The 14,846-nt window shown below is 41.1% G+C and overlaps 1 protein-coding gene across 6 annotated transcripts in view; it reads right to left on the bottom strand.

The window, feature by feature from the left end:
* The window catches only part of TJP1 (tight junction protein 1), a 211,729-nt gene that overhangs the window by 46,518 nt on the left and 150,365 nt on the right, over window positions 1–14,846 (bottom strand). For all 6 annotated transcript variants that reach the window (XM_032469197.1, XM_032469198.1, XM_032469199.1 and 3 more), the window contains 3 exons: window positions 7,816–7,940; window positions 7,031–7,133; window positions 128–404 (listed from right to left, as the gene is read on the bottom strand). In XM_032469197.1, coding sequence (XP_032325088.1) covers window positions 128–404; window positions 7,031–7,133; window positions 7,816–7,940 — 505 coding nt within the window. The remainder of the gene's footprint in view (window positions 1–127; window positions 405–7,030; window positions 7,134–7,815; window positions 7,941–14,846) is intronic.

Here is a 14,846-nt window from a genome sequence, read left to right as displayed (position 1 = left end):
CAACGGACTGGAGAACGAAGAGCATGACCGACGAGAGCAAAGGTACAAGGAGATGGCAATTCACTTCTCATTAAAACGAGTCTCAAAGTCTTCACGTGAAAATGATGAACAAGTTGACAGAAAATACCTTCATTTTTCCGGGATTTCACAAGCGTGACTTTGGTGGGTTTGGCAGGCTGACTGGAGGCCACGGATCGCCGATCGGATCGCGGAGACAAACTCCTCTCCCGACTCGCACTTCTGTCCCTCGCCCAGCCCTTCTCGCTCCTCCGGCTGACCAGGCCACCACGGCCACTTCTTGGATCGTGCACGTCCTCATCATAACTATCTTCATCATTCTCAGACGCTGGTTCGGGATCAGGACGACTCACTGGTATCTGAACTTTCTTCTTCCTTCGAATGGTCTACAGATAAAAAAGACAACAATAAGAGCTGACTGATGTTCATATATGTACTGTCAGTCCCTAAGAGAAAGGAAAACAGCACTCTTTTGGTCCCAGACTAATCATGAATCATCGAGACAGCACACACAGTTATAACAGATTACCGTGGAATGCAGTTCCCTATCCATTGTCCTTTCTGCTCTCCTAGTAGACAGATCCAATTAAGAAGCAAAATCGGAACAAAGAGCCTAATAAAGTTCTCAATTAATTCACAAGATCTTCTAGGTGTAATAATCACAAGCATAGGGGACAAGTAATAATTACTGGTGGTTTGAGTAAAGGAAGGAGCACTGTACTCTAATACCGTCAAAGATACTGCAGTTGTTACCAAATCACAGCAAACATGCAAGCCCGACTTGACTTCTTAAAAAGTTTGGAATCCATCCGGATCAAGGCCCACAGCTGTCCTACAGGAACTCTAGGAGAGAAATTTGCCTGTAGCCTGCAGAGTCAGGACCCAGCCCACCCCAGGAGGCTGGCATCAGTTCTGGGACCTCCCAGGGCCCTGCAGCCAGAGAACCAGGACCTGCCTGCCTGCCAGTGGGCTGGCACTAGCCCTGGGACAGACAGGCTCCTGACCCAACCCACCAGTAGATGAATACCAGCGCTGGAACACCTTAGACCCATCTACCAGCTGCCCTAGGATGCATCTCCACTCACCAGTGAGGTTACCCAAGCTTTGGAACACCCTGGACCTCGTAGCCAGTGATGTCAGCAACCAGCCTGTCCACCAGCAAGCTGACAAGTGGGACCCCCGGCTGCACAACCAGTCACCCACGTTCATCCATCAGTGGGCCAGCACTAACCCTGGGAACCACCCAGAGGCTCTGCTGCCAGCCACCTCCTGACTTGGTCCGGCTACCAGCAGCCAGCAGTATCTGCACAAGAGAGGGCCTGACAATCAATCAGACTAGGGGCCAGCCATGCCTACCAGTAGTCAGACTGCTATAAGAGAGGGACCCACACAGCCCACATGAGGGAACCCCTAGAGCATATATAGCTCTGGTGACCAGAGAGGACTGAGACACATAGGACGTCTCCCACGAAAGTCCACTTCTCCAAGATCAGGAGACGTAATCAACCTATTAAAAAAAACAGTGAATTAGGCAAAATGAGGTGACAGAGGAATATGTTCCAAATGAAGGAACAAGATAAAACCCCAGAAGAACTAACTGAAGTGGAAATAAGCAATCAACCCAATAAAGAGTTCATGGAAATAATCAAAAACAGGCTCAAAGAACTTGGGAGAAGAACAATAAACAGAGTGAAAACTTAGAAATTTTTAACAAAGAGTTAGAAAATAAAAAGAACCACCAAATAGAAATGAAAAATAGAATTAACTGAAATTAAAAATGTGCTGGAAGAAATCAACAGTAGATTAGATGACACAGAAGAACAATGAGTGAGCTAGAAAACAGAATAGTGGAAATCACTGAGGCTGAACAACAAAAAGAAAAAAGAAAAGCAATAAATAAAGACACTTTAAGACACCTTTAAGACAACATAAAGTGTACTAAGATTTGCATTACTAGGGTTCCCAGAAAGAAAAGAGAGAGAGAGACCGAGAAAATATTTGAAGAGCTGAAAACATCCTTAACCTGACAAAGGAAACAGACATCCAAGTTCAGGAAGCACAGAAAATCCCAAAGAAAATCAACCCAAAAAGGACCCCACCAGGACACATCATAATTAAAATGTGGCAAAAATTAAGGATAAAGTATTAAAAGCAGCAAGGGAAAAGCAGTAAGTGACATACAAGGGAACACTCACAAGGCGATGAGCTGCCTTTTCAAAAGAAACTCTGCCGGACAGAAGGGACTGGAATGATACGTTCACGGTAGTGAAAGGGATAAGCCTACAGCCAAGAACGCTCTCCCTAGCAAGACTTTTATTCAGATTTCATGGAGAGATCAAAAGTTTTATAGATGAACAAAAGCTAAGAGTTCAGCAAAACCAAACCAGTTTTATAAGAAATGTTAAAGGGACTTCTCTAAGCAAAAAAGAAAAGGCCACAGCTAGAAATATGGAAATTACAAAAGGGAAAATCTTATCGGTAAAGGCAAATATATAGTAAAGGTGTAAAGCTAGTTGGAAGGTTAAGAGACAAAAGTAAAACCATCTATATCCACAGTAAGTAGTTATGGGATACACAAAACAAAAAGATATAAAATATGATGTCAAAAACTATAAACATGGGGAGAAGAGTAAAAATGCAGGGTTGTTAAAATGTGTTTGAACTTAAGAGATCAGCAACTTAATGTCTATATATAGATTGCTATACATAAACTTTATGGTAACTACGAACCAAAAATCTGTAATAGATACACACACACACACGAGAAATGAAACCAGACATAACACTAAAGATAGTCATCAAATCAAAAGGGAAGAGAGCAAAAGAAGGAACAAAAAAGAACTACAAAACAACCCCAATTAACAAAAAAGCATAAATATGCACCTATCAGTAACTACATTAAATGTAAATGGACAAAATGCTCAAATCAAAAGATACAGTGTGGCTGAATCGATGAAAAAACAAGATCCATGTATATGCTGCCTACACATGGACTGAAACTGAGGAAATGAAAAAGATTTCACAGAAACGGAAATGCAAGGAAAGCTGGGGTAGCAGTACTTTTACCAGATAAAACAGATTTTAAAACAAAGGCTGTAATAAGAGACAAAGAAGGACATTATATTAATGGTCAAGGGATCAACCCAAGAAGATCTAAAAATTATAAATATATATGTAACCAACATAGCAGCATCTAAACACATAAAGCAAATATTAACAAACGTGAAGGGAGAAACTGATAGTAACACAGTAACAGTAGGGGACTTTAACACCCTACTTGCATAAATGGACAGATCATCCAGACAGAAAATCAATAAGGACACACTGGCCTTAAACAATACAACAGACCAAATGGACTTAATTGATCTTTGTAGAGAATTTCATCTGAAAGCAGAATATACATTCTTTTGAAGTGCACATGGAACATTCTCCAGGACAGGTCACAAGATAGGCCACAAAACAAATCTCAATAAATTTAAAATAACTGGAATCATACCAGCCATCTTTTCTGACCACAACACTATGAGACTTGAAATCAATTAGAAGAAAAAAACTCCAAAAACCACAAACACAAGTAGTGGCAGTCCTAGCATATACTGCACAGCAGTCCTAACGGGCTCCCTGAGTTTTAGGCTCACCTCTATTTCCATCTCCAACATCACGTATCAGAAGCAATTCTTTATGTTAGTACCCTGATCTTCAATTCCTCCCTAAAATGTATAAACAAAAACAAAGGCCCCTGTTGAGCACTAAAGCTTTCCCTCTCATTCCGCTAAGAAAGCCACCTCGGTGGAGGTCTGTACCTGAAGTACTCTCAATCTCAGACGAAGTGCGTGATGGTTATAGGTGTGTGTACCCATCTATCCTAGTACGATTCCACTTCCTTGAGGGAAGGTCCTTGTTGTGCCATTTGACTATCTATCATGAAATATTTGCACCCAGGAGGTAGTTACCTCATTGAAAAATATCCAGTCCTACTAGCATTCTCCATTTATACAATGAGTTAAGTGTTACAAACCCACATGAAGATATTTAACAGGTTTGGTAATTGGTAATCATGCTTGATTTTACCATTGAAAATTTTGAAACAAAAATTTTGGGAAAAAAATGCCTACTTCAGAACAGTTTAGCTGAATTAAAGATTCAAATGTAAAGTAAAAAGAGTGAACTCCTTCAAGTCCTGGAATAAAATATAAGATATCTGCTTTTAGAACTCTGGTAAGGTAAAGACTTTTCTAATTGTGACACCGAAGGCAGAGCCAATCAAGTGAAAGTCTGACAGATATGACCATATAAAAATTAAAACGTTTTCCCCCCAAGTCACCATCAACAACGTACACACATTTATGAAAGCAAATGGAAGAGAAACGTATGCAGCACAAATAACAAGAGGCTAAGCATACACACAACACTCCACGAAGACAATCACCACCACGTAAATGCAACAAACAGCAAGGGGCAAGGAAGGAAAGCAACGGGCAGTATATACGCCATGAGATGATCAACTCATGTGTCCCTAAAAATATCTCACTTGAAACACTATGTTTAGTCCATCAGTTTGGCAGAGATTTTAAAAGTGCTGATGAAACTGGACTCTCAATACCTCACTGGTTCTCTGATGGGCAAACTGGCAATCCATGTATCAAGAGTCATCCACGCCATCCGGCTCTAAGAAGCTATTCTTAAAAAGAATCTGAACAACTAGGTGGAAACATGTTGATCTTCAACAGTTTTTCTTAGTACCTGTGGAAACTGGACAGTGAAATGCCCATTGATGAATGGGCTGAGTAAGTGTGCACACACAGCAACGTGCTTGTACACTAGCGCGCTCACAGAGTTTTTCTCCAGGAAGGTGTTTTTGCCCATTTATTTGCTTCGTAATGCTTTTCTGGTATGTTCAGAATTTTAGTAAAAACTATGCATGCTCACTGTGCTATAAACAGTTTCTTTTTCTACCTTCTCTTCACCTGTTCTTAAACAAAATTAAGCATATTTATGGTAGTTATATTCTCAAAGGAGTTCTAACATTTTAATTCAACAGAAACGAAATTTATCAAGTCTAATGCCCAAGGAGTCTTAAGTTTCTGGAAAGATAATCATACCAACCATCATGCTGTAAGAGCACAGAGAAGAAGAAAGATTAGTAGATCGGGGGTGGAGGGTGGGCACGAGCAGGAGCTGGTTATTCAGAACTGAGAAAAAAAAAAAAAGCCATATATAATGACCTGAGGTTCTGGTTATGGCCGGAGATAAGAAAGACATCTTACAATGAAAGACCACATTCTGAGATATCGGGGTTTTATTCTTAAAGTGATGAAAAATTTAACATATATTAATAACATGAAATGAAATGAACAACTCTCTGCTAATTAAAACACTCTTCCATCCAACCCTCCTATAGCTTCTCCCTGAAGAGCAAAGAATACTTCCCCAAGCTTCCCGAGTTCCACCTTTCCAAATGATGTAGCTAAGCAGTCAGAGGAAAATTCACTCTGTAAGCTGCCCCAAATCCTTTTCTTATATGTGCTATTTCAAACACATAACTTGGTTTGGACTATTTCTTATAACATTTCTATACTGAAAAAGTTTGGAGTGCAGGAATACAACTTTCCTGGATGCATTATTGATGTGGGGCATGTGTTCTGAATATTTTGCATCAGAAAACAAAACAATTCAGTATTTCAGAAGAATGAAGGGCTTCAAAAGTTGGAGATATGGGTGAAGCTCACAACCTGAGATACAGGGAGAAAAATTCAGTTTACCTACGGTGCTCCTCTTTGACTATGCAGTGACTCATCTGAAAAACACTATTCAATTTATAAAAACCAACAAGTACAAACATTAGCAATTTGCTTCTGTAAATGCTACAATCTCATGTTATAAAAACTATTTAAAAACTCTACCATCAACAGCCAGTCTATAAATGAACTGCAATTTAAAAATAACGCATCAGTTACAGTTGTAATAATACGATGACAGTGAAGTGGTGAAAACACATTCACAACAGAGGATGCCTGTCATCTGGAATGCAGGAACTAAATCCGGGGTCTACTGCATCATGCGAATGCTCACATCTCCCCAGCAAGGACACTGGGGGAAAATGAGCCATCAGCCGGGCAGCTGGCACAGGTGAGAGAACACAGCTGAGGGGCAGTCTCAGGAAACACCCTTCCAGCTCTCAGCTCAGCCCCCAGAAGTCAGGACGCCATGCAACCTCCTCACTCCAGCCCTCTCCTTTCTGTCAGGTCCACTGTGCTTGGAGCGTCTGCTACAAAGTGCCAAGGCTCTCAATGGACGAGGCAGGACAAACCCTCCATCTGCCCAGCCTTCTCCTCCTGCTCTATCACTGGAGCCAAGGCCTCGGGGAGTACCTTCCTCTGCCCTTCCAGAGGCTAAGGGAGGCAGACGCAGGCGGGCGGCACAGTGGTTAACGTGTTCCTCAATGCAGGTATGATTTCAGCAGGACTGTCACACTTAAAAGACTTCTTAGACAAATACGAAACAGAAGAGAGTCTAGCAATATACTAAAAACCGCTAAATGCAGCATGAAACATCTCTACAAAAAACAAACAAAACCTTCACCACCTCCTCTCCTCACTCCACATCACACTAACAAAGAGTGACCACAGAAACTCTACCCATTAAACAAGCCCTGTAACAGAGAACAGGGCTGTATACTACAGACTCTAAACTGACTCTATGCCAAGATTTAGTCTCATTTAAGTCTTTTTTAACAAGGGGAACAGAAAGCCAACCATTCAACCACTTCCCCCTTCCTTCCTTTTTCAATCAAAAAAAATCCTGGTATCTGAACTTTGAGAAAATGCACACCAGTGACAACACACAGTACCACTATTAGAAGAAAGAAACATTCTTGTCAATAGCTAACTTGAGACCTACTGTTTCAGTTTTTATTTTCTCAAATACAAAGAATGAATTCAAACCCCAGAAACCTATCAACAGTAAAGTTGGTACCTTTACTAAATTAAAGGCAAAAAAAAAAAATACTTACAATTTTTGCATTTTTCCCACTTTTCCTTAATTGCTGAACAGCAAAAGCGTGTTCAACATTATCCATTGAAACTCCATTAACCATTGCAACTCGGTCATTTTCCCTAAGGAAAAAAAAGAAAGGGACCAAAATAGTAACATGTTAGAGACAAGCATACAGTTAAGCCTGTAAAAATATTTTTAAGATGGGTACTTTTAAAAACATACACGAATTATGGGCTAACTGATCTATTTGTCTTCAGATCAACAATAAAATAAGGTCAAACTGTTTACTTTCAGATCCCCCACAAGCAATGTTTAGCAAGTAAGTAACCACAGGTCATTAACTTTACCTACTAACACACAGTGTTTCCCTGGATCGAGCAGGTAGCACAGAAAACAAAACGACTTTTGGTGGTACAGTTACGGCATTAAGTGATACTAAGTCACAAGGCTGGAAAAAGCTATTTCCTCTTTAAAATAAAAAGTCTTTCTCCTTCTAATTTTCTTCCAGTCCTTCTAATCATAAACTCATTTTTCTGATGAATGCTCTGTCTCTCTTTATTCTGCTAATCTTCTTACTGAACAAAAAAAGTAATACTCAGGGTGAGAGGCTCCTAAAAGCTAGATTCCAACACAAACTGAGTAACAAGTTTTCTTTTCACTATCTTTATTTTTTACAGTGACCTTCTATTTAAAGTAAGTGATGCCAGCTTTCCATTTATGACAGAGGGAAGTGTAAGGGAGCATTAATTCAGGGAACTCACTAACACGTGCACCAGTGACCGAGGGAGGGAGTGCGCTTACTGTAGCTGTCCTTCAGCCGGGCCCCCCTTCAGCACGTCGGAGATCACTATGGAGGTCTCCCCGCTCTGGAAGTGGGGGTTGTCTCTTCCACCAGATATTGCAATTCCAAACCCAAATCCAGGAGCCTAAAGTAATAATCACAGTACAATGCTGTTATTTAAAAAAATTGTTCATTATTTCATACTCCACCATACAAAAAAGTTAAAACATGAAAACTACAATCTTATTACGCTGTGGTATGGGAATGCATCTCTGATAAACTCAATGCTAGACATAACAAAGTATTAAAAATGGCCAATTACATGAATGTTCTTTAGACCTAAAACACATTTAAAAATTCTGAACACTGAAATCCAAAAGTCACATTTGCTTATCAGGAGGGTTCCTGAGGGGACTGGCAGTGGCCCAGCGGGAGCCTCACAAACACTGGCAACTCAACACACAGGCTTACTAGCATACACACTGGGTACCAAATTATATAATAAAATATCAACAGCTGTGAAAATTAACTTCTTTCACTTATGCTAAAAACCTCTATTGATGTAGTACACTATAATATCTTATAGACACTGCATACAATAGAAAGTATACATTAATCACATTAAGCATTTAAAAATTACTTATATTTTTAATGAAGGAAAATCACAATTAATTATATACTTCTGAATGAGCTGAAAATCTTTACCACAATGACGGAGGATAGCCCAGTACAGAAAAAAAATCAAAATAGTTCCACGTTATTTAAAAATTACCAATTCTCAAAGAAATCGACATGATTCCCTAGAAAAGAACTGAAGTATTCGAGTAGTCTAAAGAAACATCTAATATTTTTCTAGGGCCCCAGAATCAATAAGTCAGAGAATATGTTTTCATATCATGCTGTACTACACCATGCTCTATAATCCAAACCACCTGAGGACAAAGGTAACAACCTCCTTCCACAACCATCCATCCACAAAGGAGACCATGTCCACTATGGACAGGGGGTATGTCATGACCTTCCCCCCATCCACCCCAAAAGTATTGAAACAGCCAAAGAAGAAGAAAAAAGAAAACAATCTTCTTAAAAAAGAATAAACGCCAGCAATTCCACTCCTAGGCATGGACCCAAGAGAGATGAAAGGTACGTGCACACAGAGATTACACCCAAGCACAGCAGTAGCATTTATACTAGCCAGAAAGTGGAAAGAACCCAAATGTCCATTAACTAATGACTGGATAAACAAAATGTGGAATATCCATAAAAATGAATTATTACTGGCAATAAAAAGGAATGAAGTACTGGTACATGCTACAAAATGGGGAACCTGGAAAACATTATGCTGTGTAAGAGCAGCCAACCATAAAAGACTATGTATCATATAATTTCTTTTAATATTCAGAATATTCAGAAAAGATGAACCTATAAGAGACAGAAAGCAGACTGGTGATTGTCTAGGGCCAAGGGTGGGAGGGAATGGAAAGACTGGGTACATTATTCCTTTTCAGGGTGATGAAATGTTGAAAAAGTGACTCTGGTGATGGTCACACAACTCTGTGAATATAATAAAAGCCACTGAATTGTACATTTTAATGGTGTTATGAGTTATACTGCAATAAAGCTAATACCAAAAAGAAAAGTTAATGTGAAAAAACAAACAGGAAAACAGCTGGGTAGCAGAAGATAAAGGCAACTTCCTGAATCTGTGTCTCTCTATAGAGCCTCCAAAAGAACACAAACACAGATCACTACACAAAAGCAGATGGACCCTCAGGATAACTCGAAAACGGAGAATAATCAAATTTCAAAATCACTAGAAGCGGAACTAAACTTTCAAAAATAAAGAAAATAAACAATTAGAAAATAAGTATCAGCACAGAATTAGAAAACATAAGACTACAGAACAAATTCAAATCAATTAAAAACCCAGAGGAAACATAATTTCCTACAGAGCTTCAGGTTATTCTACAGGAACAGAAGGGCTCTTAATAGCCTGTGATTGGGCCGTGACTGTTAGGGCGGCGGGGGGCCACTGCCTCGACCTGGGCTCTGATGCCAGCTCTGCCCACCACTGCTTCTCTACCTTCCCTGCAAACATCAACACACTGAAGAGGGGAAAGTCTGCCCTAAGCATAAAAAGGTTCCAGAGACCTCTCAGGGTCCTCAGCCCATACTCTGAAAACAGTGATATTAGGAACCACTAAAAAAGTGAGGAAAAAGAGCCAGAAACCCAATGAAACAGACAATTTACGAAAGATATGGGGTGTGAAAACTCTTAATTGGAGACACGCAAATTAAAACCACAGAGAGAATGGTAAAAATTAAACTGTAACAGCACATTCTGTCACGAAGCTGTAGAAAAGCAGGCATCCCTGCTACCAGGCGTGCAAACCACTGTGACCCTCTCGGAGAGGAACCTGGTCCCATTTAACAAAAGGACAAAGAAAGCTCTTACCTTTTGTCAGAGCAACCGGTTTCTAGGAATGTACCCTGAAGATCACATGCACATCTCCAACAAGAAGAAGACACACATGCACACAGTTATTCACTGAGGCTGTTTGTAATCGCAAATACTAGAAGAAACACTAAATGCCCAAAGGCTACCTCCAGGGCAGTTTGGGGAGAGTGTGAGTGTGTGTGTGTGTGTGTGTGTGTGTGCGCGCGCGTGCTTTTTTCCCTCCTTAGAAGAGGCTGGAACAGATGTTTTACTCTATATACTTTTATACTGTGCATTTGTTTCTTGCTTGGTAATTCTTTTATTTAAAAATTTAAGATATAACACAAAAATATTAAAGAAATGCTGAAAACATCAGAAGCTTTCAACAAAGAAAGCAGAGATGAATAGATACTTTCTTAAGATTTGCTTGAGAACAAGCAGGGTACAGTCCTGGCTCAGCATGGCAGGGCCCCAAAGCCAGAGGCTCACATCGCTACCTGCAGTCTGGCCCCTCGAGAGGTGCAGTCCCTGGGCCGCGCTACAGCTCATCAATGACCACCTGGCAAGTCTGTGATGCCCAGCGCTGGCTACAGAGGAGAATCCTTCAGGATCAGTTTCAAAAGTGCCTGATGGTTTCTGAACCCCCACCCCATACCAATTAACTAAAAATGGAGGAAGGGAGACGGCAGGCATTTAAAAAAAGATCTCCCAAGTGAATCTAACGGGTAGCCAGGGCTGAGAAGCTCGGCCTTAAAGCTTGGTGAACATCAGACCTGGTGATCGTCAAAAAAAAAACTGTAACAGCTTCGACTATCCCACACTTCCCCCTCCCTCCTGGGGACGGTTTCCTTCTGAAATCTCTTCTCTGAGACCTTCACCACTGCCTTACTGGGCCTATTCCATAGACTTCTTCCCTCCTCTGTGCTATAATGTACCCTCCATCCTGTTCGAAGGATTACAATTCTATAACAACCCTGATCCTGTCACTCCATTGCCCTCAGTGTACAATACCCTGAACAGTACCAGCTCGACTCCCGGCACCCCAGTGTTGGCTCCAAACACATTTACCCACTGATCCCCACTGCCGCGTGCCATGCACTGTCAAATTCTAAGCTTTTACACCGCTCCCTTGCCTAGGATTCCTCTAGTACCTCCTAAGTCTTGCAAGCAGCAGCTCACCCTTCAACACCCAGGTTCAGGGTCATCTCAATCATAACACCATCCTCACTTTCCACAGGTAGAAGTGGCCCAACCTGTGTGCTCCCAGAGCACAGACACACCCTCCTGCCCCTTATCACCGGCAGTGTAGGTAGCCCGGGCACCTCAGCCCCTCCTGGGAGGGATTTACACATTTTCCTGCACACTCCAGCCAAGTATCACCCTGCAAGGGCCAAACATGAGTGCTTCATCAACGTTGGTGCACTCAAACAAGTATTCCCCTTTAGAGCTGTCTGTTTAAAATTCAGTACTAATTGGAGCACTAGAAACTCATCAGCAGCCGCAGCAGTAGCAGGGACTTGGAATCTTCCTGAATCTCCAACTGAAAACAAGCAGATACAACAAACCAAAGACCCACTGACATTTACAACCAAACCAGGTTAACAGTGTATCCCCTCAAGGTGCCAAAGTAAGTGGGGAGATGAGCAACACCTATGAGACCTGTGTGTCCCCAGCATCTACACGGCAGGAAAGTCCCCAGGTGCCTGACGCACCTAAGACCTGAAGAACCCCCTGAACAGCTGAGAGGTGTCCATTGGGAAGAATGGCGGGACAGCCTGAGAGGAGCTGCTGAAACCGGGAGGGAGCCGCCTTTCCAGCGGCAGGTGAGAAAGGAGCCTGCAGTCGAGCCTGCACATCGGCAGGGCCCCACCCCACGGGCAGTGATCGGACTTGAGTAGAGCAGAAACAGCCAAGGAAAGGGCAGGGCCAGATAACAGGGGATGAAGGGCACGAAGTGGGGAAATGTCAGAAAGCAGCAGCTGTGTTTTTAGCAATGCACACACAAGGAAACTAAGCGAATTTCTAAAAGCTAAACAAAAAAATAAAGAAAAAGAAAAAAAATTTCACATAAAAAAATGAGCAAAAAAAAAAAAAGGTAATATGATTAAATCCCTTGCAAAATTACTGTAGAAGACAAGGAGCAGGAGACTATCCCTACAGAAAACGCAAGCATGCCACAGAGAGCTCGCAACCAGCAACGTCAAGGATCAACACTGTCACCACCATGGGACAAGTGAGAAGGCATTAAGAAAATACACAAGACAAGAAAGAATATACGTAAGAATTTTAAACATTCAGACATGAGGCTGACAGAATTCAAGAGCTAATTAAAAATTGTAAAAAGCCACTTTAGATAGGAGCACAAGACCAAGTAAACATAATACCATGAAAGAAACAGAAAGTAAAAAGGAGAAATCTTTTTACAAACAAAAAAGAAATGACACAGAAGACTTTTTTAAAAAGAATAGGAGGGAAAATTACAAATATTGAAGACAGGCAGGAGAGATACAACACTTGGATAATGGGAGTTCCTCAAAACCTCAATGAAAATAAGGGAAGAAAAAAATAGTAAAACTAAAACGAAATAAAAAAAGAAATTTTGTGATATATCCTGATATATATACATATATATTTCATTGAAACCATAAACTCAAAGGGCACAAATCACTGTAGGTATCTGAGAACATCAATTCAGAGGAACTAAATATATTCAAATAAAATGACTAGATTTCAAGGAAGAATTTGGAATCTAGACAAAAAGAACTAGAACTTAATTAATACAGTTAAGATACTCAAGGGGAACAATGACCCAAGCAAGGGTTTTACATCCAGTAAAACTGATGCTCGAGTATAAAAGGGCACAGGAAAACCGGTAAATAGGCAAAAACAACGTAGGGAGTATTGGTTTTCATGATCCCCTCCTAGGGACTCTGACAGAGAGTAATTTTCCGACCATCAGAATGACAGGAGACATGTGGAAGGACTAGGCATCAGTGTTAAATACACACCTACTTATAATATTAAGGCTGAATGAGGATCACAGGCTGACAGGGTTCAGTTATACAACAGCTATATGATCCAGATACAGTGAAACCATTTTTTCAAATGGGGAGAGGAATAGGGGGAACATGTGTAACAGTTTTTAAATATTGTTTCCAGTAATCAAAATTAACAGGAGTAGAATTAATGCTCCAAGGCAATTGTATGCTCTGTACTGGATTTACAAATTTCCAGAGGGACTTTCAAAAGAATGGAAAACAATTAATTTTTCTCATATATTTTTACCATAATAAATTTTAGGTGTCAAAACATAGTTGATTTGTATATGTTTACATGAGAAAAATGTCCAAGATAATGTTTTTTATTACAGTGTGGGGGAAGTGGTTAAGGCCCTATAATAGGCTCTCATTATTTGTACATGTGCACACACACATGGTTACAGCTTCTGGACGGAAGAAGGAGCATCAAAGAACTTTATTTTCATCATACTTCAGCCTTTCGAGACCACAGGCAGCCAGGAGCAACAGAAACACGTATTTTCCCCTTTGCCTGGCAGTGAGACTGAATCTATGACAAGCAAGAGGCCTGGGATCTGTTCCCTCCCTGGCTCTGCTGGACCCTGGCCCTGCCCAGCCCATGACCGTGACTGCTTCTGCACAGAGGGGCTGCAGCAGGGGCCACACGGCCACCACGCTGAACCCATCTACTACCTGACCTCCTACGGCAGAGCTCTGCTCACTCATCTGTTAAAGCATTTCCTGGTTCCTAAAAAGAAAAAACAAAAAAAATCCTGAAAGTTGATTCAGTTGAAGAAATCTAACTGCATAATGTGGATACATCTCTCCTCCAAAGATTCTTTTCAATTTCCTTCAAATATGCCCCGTTCTCTACCTAAAGATCCCCCTGTGACGGTCTTATTTTTTCTCCTGTTTTCTATTCCAGATTTCTACATTCAGCTCACTGAAGTCGAGTGTTTCTCACCAATTAGAGTTTTGCTCCTCTCCCTTGATAAGGATTCTCCCCGTCAGCTCTCCACCTCTATGGTACCTGTTCTAGTCATGAGTCTCCAGTGAACACTGGGATCCCAGCGTTTTAAGACCAAATGGGCCCTTGGCCACCATCTGCTTCAATTTCCTTTTCATGCGTTACGTCAGAAGGCTGGAGTCCCAAGTTGTCACTCCGCTCGCTGCCTGCCTGTAGGGCTTCTGTGGATCTGGTTTCTCTCATTTGAGTAAGAGACTAGGATTTTATCAACTCTGACATATTTCTATGAGGTCCCAAGAGATCTGAAAGGCCTGCCTAAAATTAGTTACAGTGGTAAGCCCAAACTAGTTTAGGAGTCACAGGTTTTTCACCTCACCTTGGTAGCGCTCAAAATGTTGCTTAAATGTCTATGACTGTTAGATTGGTTCTTTTTTTTACCTCTGTGTCCTTAAATAGTCCCCTGGCTACTCAAAGTGTGTGTGTGTGTGTGTGTGTGTGTGTGTCTGTCTGTCTGTCTGTCTGTCTGTCTGTCTCCCTACTGATTCCTTCATGGTGATGCTCACTCTTACGGCTCTGATTCCCAAATTACAGGTTTCATTTCTAATTCCTATTCCACTTTCCTATTTCCAG

This window comes from Camelus ferus, chromosome 27 (genome assembly GCF_009834535.1).
Source record: "Camelus ferus isolate YT-003-E chromosome 27, BCGSAC_Cfer_1.0, whole genome shotgun sequence".
NCBI classification, from domain to species: domain Eukaryota; kingdom Metazoa; phylum Chordata; class Mammalia; order Artiodactyla; family Camelidae; genus Camelus; species Camelus ferus.
Note: the sequence above shows the minus strand (reverse complement) of the source record. Positions and strands in the feature narration are given on the sequence as shown.